The sequence below is a fragment of the Euprymna scolopes genome, chromosome 24, assembly GCF_053919585.1.
Source record: "Euprymna scolopes isolate OS-2025 chromosome 24, ASM5391958v1, whole genome shotgun sequence".
NCBI classification, from domain to species: Eukaryota; Metazoa; Mollusca; class Cephalopoda; order Sepiida; family Sepiolidae; genus Euprymna; species Euprymna scolopes.
In genome coordinates, this window is record NC_136505.1 from 94,913,568 (window position 1) to 94,931,067 (window position 17,500).

The window sequence follows — 17,500 nt, forward strand, 5'->3', positions numbered from 1 at the left end:
CTTTGAAAAAAGAATGGAAAAAATTGGAATCAGAAGGTACAACAGATAACCAGGGCTATGACAACAGCATATTCTTTTCCTTGTTTTCATTCTCAGGTATATGTCCATTGATATCTTATATGCTTTCATGCAGAGTGATGTGGTTCTCGGTTGATTAATTGTGTTTAACTGAGTTGGATACACACTCCAGAGTCAAAACAATGAAAAGAATATGCTGTTTTCATAGCCCCACAGATAGCAATGATGAAAACAGCTGAAATATTGAGCAGAACACTTGAACGCGATGAATAATACATATGTACTAGCTAGGCATATATAAACTGCTACAGAAGTAAAGCACAAAGAAACATTACATGGAATCAAGAAATTGAAATTGTTTTTTTTTTACACAGTGATCACCACTTATCAAGGCCCGGAAGCCACTCAGGGATAAGGGTTATTGCAAGTACATTACGTTAGTGTGGAGATTTCATGAAGGGTTTACTTAAGGGGGCGGTTTATTAGGAATTTGTTAACATTGGACTTGAAGACATCCAAGTTGTAGTCCGGTGGGAAGCAGGCAGACGGAACAAAGTTCCACAGGCGTGCAGTTCTAAGAAAGAAGCTTTGTTCATGGAATCCGCGTTTTGATTTAGGCATAGATATAGAGTGAGGGAATTTTTTCACAGTGGATTCAGCTAGACGGGTGTTTTTCGTGAAAGATTGGCGAGGGGGGACCAGAGATTGGAGTTCAGACGAGCACCTGCCATGGAAATAACGATAAAACAAGGATAGGCTCGCAACATCTCTTCTGTGGGAGAGAGGTTGCAGGGTAGAGAAAAGGGCATCCCCCACTAAGCCACGAAGTCTATTTTGTACTCTGTCAAGGCAGGATAGGCTGTTTTTAGCAGCACCTGCCCAGATATGGCAACATGTTTAATTGTAAGTCACCCTCTTCCTCACAAAAAAGTAACTGCATAATCTGGTGCCACACCAAATAATCGAGGTAAGTCAAGAAAGATGGAAAGACCTAGGATAGAAAGCATTAACCAGACCACTGGATGAGTGCAAAGAAGAATGAGACTTTAGGGAGGTTTATTGTCACCCAAATTCCAGTGAAAACCAATGATCGCTACCAACGCGAAATCAATGGTAAGCGGTTGTTGTGATGATGCAAATTCATTTGCAAAAGGTTATCAAAAGAGGTGGAGAGTACTGGGAAAGTGGGAATACATATGCCACTCAGAATCCAGGGAACACTACAGGCAGAAATCTTTTATGGTGACCTGTGTGAAAATATTTATTGAGTATTATTATTATTATTATTATTATTATTATTATTATTATTATTATTATTATTATTATTATTATTATTAATAATAATAATATTATTATTAATAATAATAATAATAATAATAATAATAACAATAATAATAATAATAATACAGGGTGACTCCAAAAGAAAAACAAAAGCTAAATGGAGGCCATCTAGAACATATGCTGTAAAACGGAGAAAAAAAAGACCCTAGTGATTTGATGTGATGTTTCGAATATCTAATAAAGTAGTTATGACAAAAGTTTCATTTCATTCGGACAAAACACTAAGAAACGGGGCCTAATTAGAGGTGGGGCCCGATTTTTTTGGTCACCCTGTAGTAGTAATAATAATTATGATAATAATAATAATAATAATAATAATAATAATAATAATAATAATACAATTTTTGGGGCAGGACAACTTGGCTTGATTGTACACGTAAATCTTGACTAAATATTCCAAATAGCCATAACCAGTGTAGCCATACTGATGAGAAGTGATACTTCGAAACATGTATGTCTATGGATAACTTACTTTTATGCACATAATATTTAAATAAAAATATTTAAATAATAAATTAATAATTACAAATAATACGCCCCAACATGTGAAGCGACTAAAATGTAAATTACGATTACGGCTGAAGGAACTCAAGTTATCTATATATATATATATATATATATATATATATATATATATATATATATATATATATATATATATATATATATATATATATATGATTAGTTCTTTTTGGAAAAAGAATTCCAGTAGAGTGCTCAATTAAAAGGAAAATCCAAATTGTAAGAGCGTATTTATATTTTGTGTACAGAAAGTTGTTAGTTGAGACAGATCATTGGTACCGTCGGTTTCAAGCCCGATAATAAGGTCCGTTTAAGGTATCCTTATCAAGCTCTCTTCAGCCAATGCTCGTCTCTTCGACGACTATTGGCTGAATAGAGCTTGATAAGGATACCTTAAACGGGCCTTATTATCGGGCTTGAAACCGACGGTACCAATGATCTGTCTCAACTAACAACTTTCTGTACACAATATATATATATATATATATATATATATATATATATATATATATATATATATAGTCTAAAGAAATTTTGAATATTTTATGGAAAATAAAATAATAAAATTGAATTAAAAGATGCAGATAATTTTGTGTTGTTTTGAATATTTCAGAAATTTTTATTGTCTTAAAGCACTAAGCTCTCCTCGACGTAAATACCTCCGACAAACCAGATAGGCAACAATGTTCCATCCCTACAGCGTATAGATCCTTAGATGCCGTAAAGACTTCTACTCAAATAGATTTTTTTCTTGAACTGCTAGACTTTGGAATTCCCTCCCAAGCTCCTACTTCCCCGACTGTACTGACGTGCAGACATTCCAGTGTAATGTGAACGAACATCTTGCTGGTCAGCTCCCTAAATAGTACCCCTGCAAATTTAATTCCAAATAGTAGCCCGTTATGACTTAGTGACAAAGTGATTTGTTTGGGGTGAAAAAACAGTAATATATATATATATATATATATATATATATATATATATATATATATATATATATATATATACTAGCATTTCAGCCGGCGTTGCCCGGGTGTTTGAAGGAGTATGATGAGCAAAAAAAAACAAAAAAAAACGGTCGATTTGAAGGAACTCAAGTTATATATATATATATATATATATATATATATATATATATATATATATATATATGTGTGTGTGTGTGTGTGTGTGTGTGTGTGTGTTTTCATAAGTTTTTGTTTCGGTTTCGATACAAGCTGATGAACCCAAGTCATACGGGTTTATTATTTTATTTTTGAAATCGCAACATTACAATATATATAAATCGATAGAACATTTACTCTATAATAATATATACGAAATCTACAAGAATTAAAATATCGTATTTAAGCGTACTTTACGACCGGGATACTCCGGGCGTCCTTGCTAGCTTAGATTTGCAGTTTTGACAAAAGAGCTACGATAATATCAGAGCGTTTCCATTTACGCTGAACATCTACAGAATGCCAACATAAATATATTACATATGAATGAGTCCTCTGTGGAATTTCCACGAGTCCCGTTTGTATCTATAATATAGTTAATTGATCAATCAGGAAGAGGGAAAATTAATGTTTTTCTTTATTAGTTAGATTTAATGGAACCCTCGAATATCTGCGTATCTAGAGATAAAATGTTAATCTAAGAAGAGTTCCCTTAATTTCTGAAAATTTCGATTAAAGTAAAATGAATGGAAACGTGACTGCCCTTTTGTAATAAATTGTAGTAATCTATTTCCTTAGTTAAAACACTATTCGCTCTCTATCTCTATCTCTGCCATTATATAAAACGAACTTTCACACGATGATACTTTATGCGCCTGGGAGTGTTCTTAAATAGTTTTTTTTATCGGAATGCAACGGATAAGTATCGAAAATCAATAATCGAAAAAATCTGATGAAAGAAGGAACACAAAGTGAACACCTTATACAGCCTAACATCACAAGTGCAGTTGAGAAGTTGGTGCTAATGCAGAGAGTGATCCGCGCTATTTTTTAAATCGTATTTCCACGTTTAATTAAAGTTTTATATGTTTTTTTTTAATTCAATTGTAAGGTTAAAGTACAGAATAGGTACAAAACACCCTCTCCTCCCTATGTTAAGAAGATTCTCTGGAACTCTCTTCCGTTTGCCTGTTTCCCACCTGACTACAACTTGGATGTCTTCAAGTCCAACATAAAGAAATTCCTGATAAACCTCCCCCTTAAGCAAGCCACTTTATCAAATCTCCAATACTAACGGTTACTACGATATTATCCCATTGATTACTGTGCACACAATAACCCTTATCCCCAAGTGGCTTCCAGGCCTTGATAAGAGGTGACTACCATGTAAAAAAACAAACAAAAAACAAAAAACAAAAAAAAAAACAAGCAAACAAACAAAAGAAATAAATAAAAATCTGGGTCGACATTTTTTCTTTTTTAACACAAGCATTTATTGCCTTTACTCTTCCGTCTCTCGTCATCGTCCATCTCGCCTGACGTATGCATTTTTCTTCTCTGACCTCACGCCGGCCACAGCCAACCATTTCACGCCTTTCACTTTACACATCCAGTTTTCTCCGACCACGTGGTGTCCTTTTTTCCTTTTTCTGGTCGCGCCACCTCGCGCACACTTCCTAAATTTGCATATGCGCTTTTTCTGCTGCTGCTAAACACTTCGCAATCCTTCTCTGCTGATGATATTTCCCCACACACTCGTATGCACTTTGTTACAACACTCAAAGCGCAATTGCGAATTTCTTAGGACGTCTATCTGATAATGGGTGACGGAACGAGAGCATACTACCTCCGTAGATAAAGAAGGTTTCCGTTTGAAATGCTGAGCAATAATCGAATACATAATCCTCATCTCAGAAAGCTACTAAATATGCTTGACATGTTGTGAAACAAAAACACAAAAAAAACTACTAAGAAATGTTATACACACCATAAAAAAACGGATAGTCTTTTAAAACTAGTTTTTTTTTATTAATTGCAGAATAAAATGTAAAACGCCATAACGTCATGGATGTGCTAAATTCATTGCACGTAAAAATAGATATACGAAATAGAAAAATATAAATTAAAAATATACAAAATAGCTTTTCTCTATCATTTACTTTTGTTGCATTCTTAAAAAAATGTTTTATTACTAGCCATTTTTAAAAAAATGTTCCATTACTAGCCATTTAAAAAAATGTTTTATTACCAGCCATTCTAAAAAAATTTTTCATTACTAGCCATTTTTAAAAAATGTTTCATTACTAGCCCTTTAAAAAAAAAATGTTCCATTACTAGCCATTTTAAAAAAAAATGTTTTATTACTAGCCATTTTTAAAAAAATGTTCCATTACTAGCAATTTTATTAAAAAATGTTCCATTACTAGCCATTCTTAAAAATGTTTCATTATTAGCCATCAAAAAAAATGTTTTATTACTAGCGATTTTTTAAAAAAATGTTCCATTACTAGCAATTTTTTAAAAAAATGTTCCATTACTAGCCATTTTTAAAAAAATGTTCCATTACTAACCATTCCTAAAAAATGTTCCATTACTAGCCATTCTTAAAAAAATGTTCCATTACTAGCCATTCTTAAAAAAATGTTCCATTACTAGCAATTTAACAAATGTTCCATTACTAGCCATTAAAAAAAATGTTTTATTACTAGCGATTTTTTAAAAAAATGTTCCATTACTAGCCATTTAAAAAAAAATGTTCCATTACTAGCCATTCTTAAAAAAATGTTCCATTACTAGCCATTCTTAAAAAAATGTTTCATTACTAGCAATTTTTAAAAGAAATGTTCCATTACTAGCCATTCTTAAAAAAATGTTCCATTACTAGCTATTTTAAATAAATGTTCTATTACTAGCCATTTTTTAGAAAAATGTTCCATTACTAGCAATTAAAAAAAATGTTCCATTACTAGCCATTCTTAAAAAAATGTTCTATTACTAGCAATTTTTTAAAAAAATGTTCCATTACTAGCCATTTTTTAAAAAAAATGTTCCATTACTAGACATTTAAAAAAAAATGTTCCATTACTAGCCATTCTTAAAAAAATGTTCCATTACTAGCAATTTAAAAAATGTTCCATTACTAGCTATTTTAAGTAAATGTTCTATTACTAGCCATTCTTAAAAATATGTTCCATTACTAGCAATTTAAAAAAAAAATGTTCCATTACTAGCCATTCTTAAAAAAATGTTCCATTCCTAGCAATTTTTAAAACAAATGTTCCATTACTAGCAATTTTTTAAAAAAATGTTCCATTACTAGCAATTTTTTAAAAAAATGTTCCATTACTAGCAATTTTTTAAAAAAATGCTCCATTACTAGCAATTTTTTAAAAAATGTTCCATTACTAGCCATTTTTAAAAAAATGTTCCATTACTAGCCATTTTTAAAAAATGTTTCATTACTAGCCATTTTTTAAAAAATGTTCCATTACTAGCCATTTTTAAAAAAATGTTCCATTACTAGCCATTTTAAAAAAAAATGTTCCATTACTAGAAATTAAAAAAAAATGTTCCATTACTAGCAATTTTTTAAAAAAATGTTCCATTACTAGCAATTTAAAAAAAAAATGTTCCATTACTAGCCATTCTTAAAAAAAATGTTCCATACTAGCCATTCTTTAAAAAATGTTCCATTACTAGCCATTTTTAAAAAAATGTTCCATTACTAGCAATTTTTTAAAAAAATGTTCCATTACTAGCCATTCTTAAAAAAATGTTCCATACTAGCCATTCTTAAAAAAATGTTCCATTACTAGCCATTTAAAAAATGTTCCATTACTAGCTATTTAAAAAAATGTTCTATTACTAGCCATTTACAAAATGTTCCATTACTAGCAATTTTTTAAAAAATGTTCCATTACTAGCCATTCTTAAAAAAATGTTCCATTACTAGCCATTTAAAAAATGTTCCATTACTAGCCATTTAAAAAATGTTCCATTACTAGCTATTTTAAATAAATGTTCTATTACTAGCCATTTTTTTAAACAATGTTCCAGTACTAGCCATTTAAAAAAATGTTCCATTACTAGCTATTTTAAATAAATGTTCTATTACTAGCCATTCTTAAAAAAATGTTCCATTACTAGCAATTTAAAAAAAAATGTTCCATTACTAGCCATTTTTAAAAAAATGTTCCATTACTAGCCATTTTTTAAAAAAATGTTCCATTACTAGCAATTTTTAAAAAAAATGTTCCATTACTAGCCATTCTTAAAAAAATGTTCCATACTAGCCATTCTTAAAAAAAATGTTCCATTACTAGCCATTTAAAAAAATGTTCCATTACTAGCCATTTAAAAAAATGTTCCATTACTAGCCATTTAAAAAAATGTTCCATTACTAGCTATTTTAAATAAAAGTTTCTATTACTAGCCATTTTTTTTAAAAATGTTCCATTACTCGCTATTTTTTAAAAAAATGTTCCATTACTAGCCATTTAAAAAATGTTCCATTACTAGCCATTTTTAAAAAAATGTTCCATTACTAGCCATTTTTTTAAAAAATGTTCCATTACTAGCAATTTTTTAAAAAAATGTTCCATTACTAGCCATTCTTAAAAAAAATGTTCCATACTAGCCATTCTTAAAAAAATGTTCCATTACTAGCCATTTAAAAAAATGTTCCATTACTAGCTATTTAAAAAAATGTTCCATTACTAGCCATTCTTAAAAAAATGTTCCATTACTAGCCATTCTTAAAAAAAATGTTCCATACTAGCCATTCTTAAAAAAATGTTCCATTACTAGCCATTCTTAAAAAAATGTTCCATTACTAGCAATTTTTAAAAAAATGTTCCATTACTAGCCATTTTTTAAAAAAATGTTCCATTACTAGCAATTTTTAAAAAAAATGTTCCATTACTAGCCATTCTTAAAAAAAATGTTCCATACTAGCCATTCTTAAAAAAATGTTCCATTACTAGCCATTTAAAAAAATGTTCCATTACTAGCTATTTTAAATAAATGTTCTATTACTAGCCATTCTTAAAAACATGTTCCATTACTAGCAATTTTTAAAAAAAATGTTCCATTACTAGCCATTTTTAAAAAAATGTTCCATTACTAGCCATTTTTTAAAAAAATGTTCCATTACTAGCCATTCTAAAAAAAATGTTCCATTACTAGCCATTTTTAAAAAAATGTTCCATTACTAGCCATTTTTAAAAAATGTTTCATTACTAGCAATTCTTAAAAAATGTTCCATTACTAACCATTTTAAAAAATGTTCCATTACTAGCCATTTTAAAAAAAATGTTCTATTACTAGCCATTCTTAAATAAATGTTCCATTACTAGCCACTCTTTTAAAAAATGTTCCATTACTAGCAATTTAAAAAAAAATGTTCCATTACTAGCCATTTAAAAAAATGTTCCATTACTAGCTATTTTATATAAATGTTCTATTACTTGCCATTCTTAAAAAAATGTTCCATTACTAGCCATTTTTTAAAAAATTGTGCCATTACTAGCCATTTTTTAAAAAATGTTCCATTACTAGCCATTTTTGTAAAAAATGTTCCATTACTAGCCATTTTTTAAAAAAATGTTCCATTACTAGCCATTCTTAAAAAATGTTCCATTACTAGCCATTCTTAAAAAAATGTTCCATTACTAGCCATTTTTAAAAAAATGTTCCATTACTAGCCATTCTTAAAAAATGTTCCATTACTAGCCATTCTTAAAAAATGTTCCATTACTAACCATTTTAAAAAATGTTCCATTACTAGCCATTTTTAAAAAAATGTTCCATTACTAGCCATTCTTAAAAAAATGTTCCATTACTAGCCATTCTTAAAAAATGTTCCATTACTTGCCATTCTTAAAAAATGTTCTATTACTAGCAATTTAAAAAAAAAATGTTCCATTACTAGCCATTTTTTAAAAAAATGTTCCATTACTAGCCATTTTTTAAAAAAATGTTCCATTACTAGCTATTTTTTTATAAAAAATGTTCCATTACTTACCATTTTAAAAAATGTTCCATTACTTACCATTTTAAAAAATGTTCCATTACTTACCATTTTAAACAATGTTCCATTACTAGCCATTTAAAAAAATGTTTCATTACTAGCCATTTTTTAAAAAAATGTTCCATTACTAGCCATTTTTTAAAAAAATGTCCATTACTAGCCATTTAAAAAAAAATCTTCCATTACTAGCCATTTTTTAAAAAATGTTCCATTACTAGCCATTTTTTAAAAAAATGTTCCATTACTAGCCATTTTTTAAAAAAATCTCCCATTACTAGCCATTCTTAAAAATATGTTCCATTACTAGCCATTTTTAAAAAAAATGTTCCATTACTAGCCATTTTTTAAAAAAATGTTCCATTACTAGCCATTCTTAAAAAAATGTTCCATTACTAGCCATTCTTAAAAAATGTTCCATTACTAGCCATTTTTTAAAAAAATGTTACATTACTAGCCATTCTTAAAAAAATGTTCCATTACTAGCCATTTTTTAAAAAAATGTTCCATTACTAGCCATTTTTTAAAAAAATGTTCCATTACTAGCCATTTTTTAAAAAAATGTTCCATTACTAGCCATTCTTAAAAAAATGTTCCATTACTAGCCATTTTTTAAAAAAATGTTCCATTACTAGCCATTTTTTAAAAAAATGTTCAATTACTAGCCATTTAAAAAAAAATGTTCCATTACTAGCCATTTTTTAAAAAAAATGTTCCATTACTAGCCATTCTTAAAAAAATGTTCCATTACTAGCCATTTTTTAACAAAATGTTCCATTACTAGCCATTTTTTAAAAAAATGTTCCATTACTAACCATTTTAAAAAATGTTCCATTACTAACCATTTTAAAAAATGTTCCATTACTAGCCATTTTTAAAAAATGTTCCATTACTAGCCATTCTTAAAAAAATGTTCCATTACTAGCCATTTTTTAAAAATATGTTCCATTACTAACCATTTTAAAAAATGCTCCATTACTAGCCATTTTTAAAAAATGTTCCATTACTAGCTATTTTTTTTATAAAAAATGTTCCATTACTAGTCATTTATAAAAAAATGTTCCATTACTAGCCATTTTAAAAAAATGTCCATTACTAGCCATTTTTTAAAGAAAAATGTTCCATTACTAACCATTTTTAAAAATGTTCCATTACTAGCCATTTTTAAAAAATGTCCATTACTAGCAATTTTTTAAAAAAATGTCCATTACTAGCCATTTAAAAAAAATGTCCAATACTAGCCATTTAAAAAAAAAAATGTTCCATTACTAGCCATTTAAAAAAAATGTTCCATTACTAGCCATTTAAAAAAAATGTTCCATTACTAGCCATTTTTAAAAAATGTCCATTACTAGCAATTTAAAAAAAAAAATGTCCATTACTAGCCATTTAAAAAAAATGTCCATTACTAGCCATTTAAAAAAAAATGTTCCATTACTAGCCATTTAAAAAAAATGTTCCATTACTAGCCATTTTTAAAAAATGTCCATTACTAGCAATTTAAAAAAAAAAATGTCCATTACTAGCCATTTAAAAAAAATGTCCATTACTAGCCATTTTTTAAAAAAAATGTCCATTACTAGCCATTTAAAAAATGTTCCATGACTAGCCATTTTTAAATAATGTTTCATTACTAGCCATTCTTAAAAAAATGTTTCATTACTAGCCAGCGCACATGCCATTTCTCCTAGCTTTTCAAAACCAATACTGACATTTTTATTTATATTTTTCAATGAATTGAATTTTTTTAATGATTTCAATTTTGAGTTTAAAAAAGAGAGAAAAATGAGTAAAAAAAAAAAAAAAAGAAATTGGATTTGGTTATTATCATTTGCATTATTCGGACTGCTATTCTAATATTTTATTCTATTAGGAAGAAATGAGGAGGCCGAGAGCAGCCATATTGTTTTTGTATTTTGCAGAAATTCAAGGGCGCCAATTCAATTCAACTACACTCAAAATAATGAAATCTTTTTAGTCGATAAAAATCGTTAAATCTGATTTTTTAATAAAAAAAATATTGATAAAGTTACGTGATTTTTGAAATATGACATCTTCGTTTTGTGACGAGTACATACAGTACATTATAAAGATTTTTCTATATTTTTGTTGTTTTAATCAATTGTGATTCTAAATAAGCACTATATTATTTATTAATCAGAACATATAATATAGTGTAACTGAATTATATAGTGCTGGAAAGCGGGGGGGGGGGGTCCATAAAAGATAATGTATCAGCACGTTTTTTTTTCCTACTAAAGGCCCTATAGAGATTACTGGGAGCACACCAGAAAGACTCTTATCCTACTGAAAACATCAAACCAACATTTTAGTAAATTCTCAACTTTTATAGGTTCTAAACACCTAGTAATTGATGCAAACTTTCCATTATTTTGGCACACCACGGTATATACAGAAACCACCCCAGACAAGGTATGTAGCCGCTTGATGTAAGTATCTAAAATACCACTAAAATGTAAAAGATAAGTGTTACGTGGATAGATTCCGATCCAGAGAACAATACTTTTTCCCTTTTTGCCAGAAACATCACTTATGGAATCTGAGGACTAAAGGACTAAAATGAAAGAAATCGAGAGTTATGAGCCAACGAAAGTAAACCCAATGTCAACTTTACACTCTCCACGGTCATATAGATAGATTTCAAGTCAGAAAACTGCAATTTTCCTCCATTGTCAAAAACATCGCTCATGGAATCTGAGGACTAAAGGACAACAAAAAGGAAGCGAGAGTAAACCCAAGGTCCACTATCTACCTTAGATATTGCTGTTCACAATTCGTAATATTACAAGAACTTCGCCATCCTATAAATGATAATAAACTCAAGAAAATACATCATGAACTACAATATTAATGTCCTGTCATCTATATAAAAAAGGAAAGAATCTAGATTATATAAAAATAATCCTTTTCTCGTGAAATATTCACTTTTCCTTGGGATTTCAATGCAATTCAACAGCACGCAATTCAATGGTTTCGAGGCTCAGAAATCTAAACGTAAGCAAAGAAATTATTTATTCTTGCTGTCCAATACCGAAACCGATTTATTTATCTAAAATCGTATTAAGAAAAAAACTCGTAGAATTTCCGAAAGCTATAAAACAAATAATGCATGAGTTATCTCCCTTTGCGATTATTACCTCTTGAATCATATACGCTATGTCGACTTGCTTAAATTCGGTTCATACACTACTTAAAAAAAAAACCCACAACGGGTTTCTTTCTTTTTTTTATATATACCGGAGTTACAACGTATCAAGGCTAGAAGGATGAGGATTAATGAATGCAAGGTGGTAGTGTAGTAAGAGTTAATGGTGTAAATTGGGTAGAATTTGATTATTTATGGGTACAGCTCAACAAGAATTTGTTTACATTGGATTTGAAGTTTACCATGTTCTATTCAACTGGGAAGCAGGCCAGTGGAACAGCGTTCCACAGGCGGGCAGTTCTGGGAAAGAAGCTCTGTTCATGGAAGCTGTGTTTAGATTTAGGCACAGATAGAGTGTGGAGGATATCATATATAGTGGTTGTAGCTTGTCGAGTACTTTTTGTGAAAGTTTGGTAAGGGGGACCATAGATTAGAGCTCAGACGAGCACTTGCCATGAAAATAATGATAGAGCGGAGACAGGCTCGCAACGTCTCTTCTGTGGAAAAAAAGGTCGCAGGAAGAGAAAAGGGCATCGCCTGCTAGATTTCGAAGCCGGTTTTGAATTCTATCGAGGCAGGATAAGGCGCGCCGAGCAGCTCCTGCCCAGATGTCGCAACAGTAATCCATTTTAGGGCATACCTGGCTCTTATACAGATTGAGGATTACATCAGCAGTGAGATATCTACTTGAGCGGTAGAGTGATCCAACCATTTTTTCAGCGATCTTGGCAACAGATTTGATGTATGAGTTCCATTTCAGATCAAGTGTGAAGGTCAGTTCCAGAAGCTTGTTAAGACATGGGGCTTTCCTAAATCGAGAGCTATTTATTTCAATTGCGGCCTTATGAGGGTCAGAACGATTATGATGAGAGAAGCAATAGCGCCGTCCTTCGCTAAATATCTCATAAACGAACAAAATATTAAACTTGAAATGTAACTTTCAAATAGCATTTTCGTTGTCCTGACATGTTTAAATTTCAAATATTATTTTTATTGGGCTGGCATACTTGATTTGTAACAAAGCAACTCTGGCGGCTATATACAAATACCGAGCCGTCATGGTAAAATAAGGAAAAACACTATAAAGAGAGAGGGAGAGAGAGAGAGAGAGAGAGAGAGAGGGAGAGAGAGAGAGAGGGAGAGAGAGGGAGAGAGAGAGAAAGAGGCGGCATGTTAGAGAGGACGCTCACAGGAGAGAAGACGATTAGGTTAGAAAAGTGGGAACGTCACGACCGTAACGAGAAGTCACACGTGGCAGGAGAATTAAAAAAAATAAATGTTGTTACAAACGAAAAAGTGAGTTCGAGTTATTCTTTGTCTTGGTCTCTTTTCAATGTTGGCTGTATAGAATGTGTCGGTCGCATTTGTAAAAGTATACAATGTTACAAAGTTTCGAATAGCATTTTCGTTGATCTGCCAAGCTAACATTTCAAATGCCATTTACGTTAGTTACCCATGCTTAAGTTTTAGATAGTATTTTCGTTAGCCTGTCATACCTATGTAAGAAATAGCATTTTTCCTTGGTTTGTTATGCTTACGTTTGAAATGGAACTTTTGTTGGCTCGTAATACTCCAAAAATGTTAGAGAATTTTTATTGGTCTGTCACATTCCAGTTTGGAATAGCATTTCTACTGAAAAACTTAACGCGCACACATTAGTTTCATTTTGACATATGTAACAGAGCGCGGACGCATGTATTGCATCAGTAACAACCAACGTATAAAAATGATCGAGCTGTGTGTGTGACGTCGAAGCGAGGAAGAAGGGAAGAAAAAGATTCTATAAAAAGAAAAACAGGGAGAGAGAGAGAGAGAGAGAGAGAGAGAGAGAGAGAGAGAGAGAGAGAGAGAGACGTTGCCACGAGCGACAGGAAAAGACGCGTCCTAAACATGGCCGGACAAAGACAAAGTAACGCGTGTTCGACAGAGTAGAGACTTGTTAAGCACATTGTAGCAAGAGGAAACTTTTGAACAAGAGACAAGGCGTTATTCTAGAAAGTACCTGTAAATAAATGTCTGCTGTTTCAATTGAAAAAAAAAGAGTGAGTCGAATTTTTCATTATCTTTATTTTCTTGCGAATGAATGCACACAACGTGTGGGTACCGAGTCTTAACATGTGACGACCATATTAAAAAAAAAAAAGCGTTTCCATGAGAGACTCTGTTTGTCTATCACGCTTAAGCTGCAAATAGAATTTCTATAAACACTAAGCAGTTTGAATTGACGAGTCTTTAAAACTTCGATGTTACTTATTTATATTAATTGTGCCTTTATTTCTACAAAAGAAAAGTGATCGACCATAGTCGACGGCGACTCAAAGGCTCTGTTTTCTGTATCTACTACACTGATATATACAGCAGAGTGCAACTGATTTTGTTGTTGCGCCAGATTCTCGAGTTTTACTAAAACATTTCCGAGTTCGACAAGATGCACCTGAAGAAGATCGGAGGTTACATCGACTGATACGTTGTGAAAATGACACTCAAGATGAGGGCAGTAGGCCAAAAAATCCAAATAGTATGATTTCTTTGTGTTTTTATGAAAATCGCTGCAGACAAGGTATGAACCTGCTTAATGTAAGCAGCTAAAAAATGAAACGCTATTTGAAAGTAAAAACAAGCCAATTATAAGTTTAAGACAGATAAACTTCGACCAGAAAACAGCAAGTTTCTCCCTTTGTCAGAAGCATTGCTCATGGAATGTGAGGACAAAAAGGCAAAATAAGGAAAGCAAGAGTTATAAGGCTGTCGAACAAGACAAAAAAATAACGCAAAAAACACAAAAAACCCAGAAAAAAACAAGAACAAAAACAAAAAACAATGACAGAATAAAAAACAAAAGCAAGAACCCCTCCCAAAAACAAACAAAAAAATCCCCCCCAAATCCCTAAAACAAAAAACAGAAAAACAAAAATCCAAAAAGCAAAAACAAAAACAACGACACAAATAAAAAACAAAAAACAAAAAACCCAACAAAACAAGCATCAAAACCCCAGAAAACAACAAAAAAAGCCGAAAAAACAAAAGTAAAAAGAAAATAATGTGGAAAAATTAAATAATATTCTATCTCCAATTTCAAAATTAGTTTGCAAAAAAAAAACAACCAAAAAAACCCAGCAAAACCAAAAACAAAAAAGAACAAGAACAAAAACAACAACAAAAAAAAACGACAGAAAAAAAAACAAAAGCAAAACAAAAAAATCACAGCTCCCCTCCCCCCCAAAAAAAATCCCCAAAACAAAAACAAAAACGAACACCCCCCAAAAAAAACAACGACAAAAAATAAAAAACAACAAAAACAAAAAAAAATCCAACAAAACAAACAAAAAAGCCCCCCCCCCCAAAAAAAAGTAAAAAGAAAATAATGTGGAAAAAGTAAATAATATTCTATCTCCAATCTCAAAATTAGTTTACAGGAGCTTAAGAAATAGTTAAAAAAATGTGAATATTGTTTAGTGGTAAATACTTTTTTACTCACGTATTATAGCCATGGAAGTTGTGGCGTCTTCTATACGTTCGTAACCTTGTTTATAGTATTCAATATTTGAACAATATGTTGGTTCGTTTTCATCATCGGCCTCTGCAAATAGAACAAAATGGAAACAAAATATGAGATTTTAGTTCAATACACACATAAAAAAGGATTCGATTTTGTCGGAGATTTATTGCGTAACCTTACGAATCTTTCGGTACTGATCCAGAACCCGATCTAAAATCACGTCGGCATCTTCCGGCAGTATACGGTAAACTGTCGGAAAAGCAGCAATGAACAGATGATGGTTTTCTTTAATAAAGAAAAAATAACTTGTCTGATACTATTCTGGAAAAAAAAGTTTTCGATCATAGTTGTTTTCATGAAAAATTGTTTTCGTCGTTCAACCCTGCCACCACTAAAAAAAAAAAAAGTAACGCAAAAAACACAGAAAAAAAACAACAAAAACAAGAAAAAACAAACAAAAAATATAATCGGTACGGACCCGACTATGGAAGATCAGATAATAAATAAACGTGGATTTATAAGATCAAAGAATCCAACCTTGATCGCCCTTCGGGGCCCGTGGCGCAGTGGATAGAGACCTTGAGTCTCTACTGGTCCAGATGAGCATTGTCTGAAGATAGCGGTTTCAATCTCACCCAAAGAGTGCCAGAGGTTTACTTGGCCAAAAATGTGGCGAGACGACAAAAACTACGGATGGCAGTGATGGCTGAGAATGCAGTTAGGATATTCGAAGTTCCTATCCGTCGCGGTTACCACCTGACGAAGGCCAGAGGAATAGTTGGCTGAAACGTTGTGAATAAACAAACCAATAAAAGATGAAAAAAAACAACAACTAATAAAGATGAGAATAATAGTCCGAAATAAAAAATGAATTAATATATATATAATGCTCATCTCAAAAATGAATTCCAATTAAGGAATAATATATAAGCCTTATCTTCTTGCGTTTTGTTTTTAGTTTTTTGAATTTATTGTCTAGTTGTGTTCGCGCCGACTTTTTCCCGCAAATTTTCCATTAACTTTAGCGGTTCTGTATTCAGAATCCCACAGTACCACATCACTAACGACCTCATCTTTTCTTCTGCAGCAATGTCCGGCATATCGTGTTCTTGTTTTTTTCTTATTACTGAAGAGATCCTGAGCAACCGACTATACAGACGACTAATAGTTGGGTGCGTTTTCCAGTTTAAGTTTAACAATGCCCGGAGCATTCTAGTGTGAGTTGCATCTAACTTACTTTCAAGTTTTTACTGAGAGTCCATGCTAGTGAACTGTAAAGCAACACCGTCTCCACTACGGCCTTAAAAAGGTTTTCTTGGTCTGTTTCTAGAAGGCAGATTTCGATATAACGTTCAGCTGTTTAAGTGCACGCCAAGTCTTGATTATTTTGACCTGAACGTCGTTTTCGGTGGATGCAATGCGGCTGCGGAAATATTCGAAGTCATCTATATATTTGACGGCCTTGGGTCAGGTTCTTGATCAGTACTCATTTTTTTATACTAATAACTAGCAGGGAGACGCGACGTTGCCCGGGATTAAATAATGATCAACGAATGTTCCACACTCCCATATTTTTATTGCCATCAAAATCGGTGAAATCGCCTATTTATTCAATCAAATCGATTGTTTTCCTGCTTTAGCTGGGGACTCATCGGGACACTATCAATAGACGGGGCGCCTAAGAGAGGCCCATCCACCCTCGAGAGAAGGATAGACCACGCCAGTTTCTCAACCTGGTATTTTACCTCGCGATACATACAGCGCCCCGCTTTCCCAAATGATTACCCATCTGGTACTGGCCAAGTTAAACGTTGTTTAACTTCGGTGATCTGGCGAGAACCAGTGTGTCAACGTGATTTCGCCGTCTATCTATCTATCTATCTATCTATCTATCTATCTATAAAAGTAAACGTGTCTGTGTGTCTGTGTATATTTCCCTACGCAATAACTCTGTCAACTTTTAGTCTACAGACTCGAAATTTGAT

At 31.8% G+C, this 17,500-nt stretch overlaps 1 protein-coding gene across 1 annotated transcript in view; it reads right to left on the reverse strand.

Annotated features, from left to right (window-relative positions):
* Positions 1-17,500, reverse strand: part of LOC145246534 (voltage-dependent calcium channel gamma-5 subunit-like) — a 122,107-nt gene that overhangs the window by 95,464 nt on the left and 9,143 nt on the right. The window contains exon 2 of the mRNA XM_080108140.1: positions 15,495-15,596. Within this exon, the coding sequence (XP_079964266.1) occupies positions 15,495-15,596 (102 nt within the window). The remainder of the gene's footprint in view (positions 1-15,494; positions 15,597-17,500) is intronic.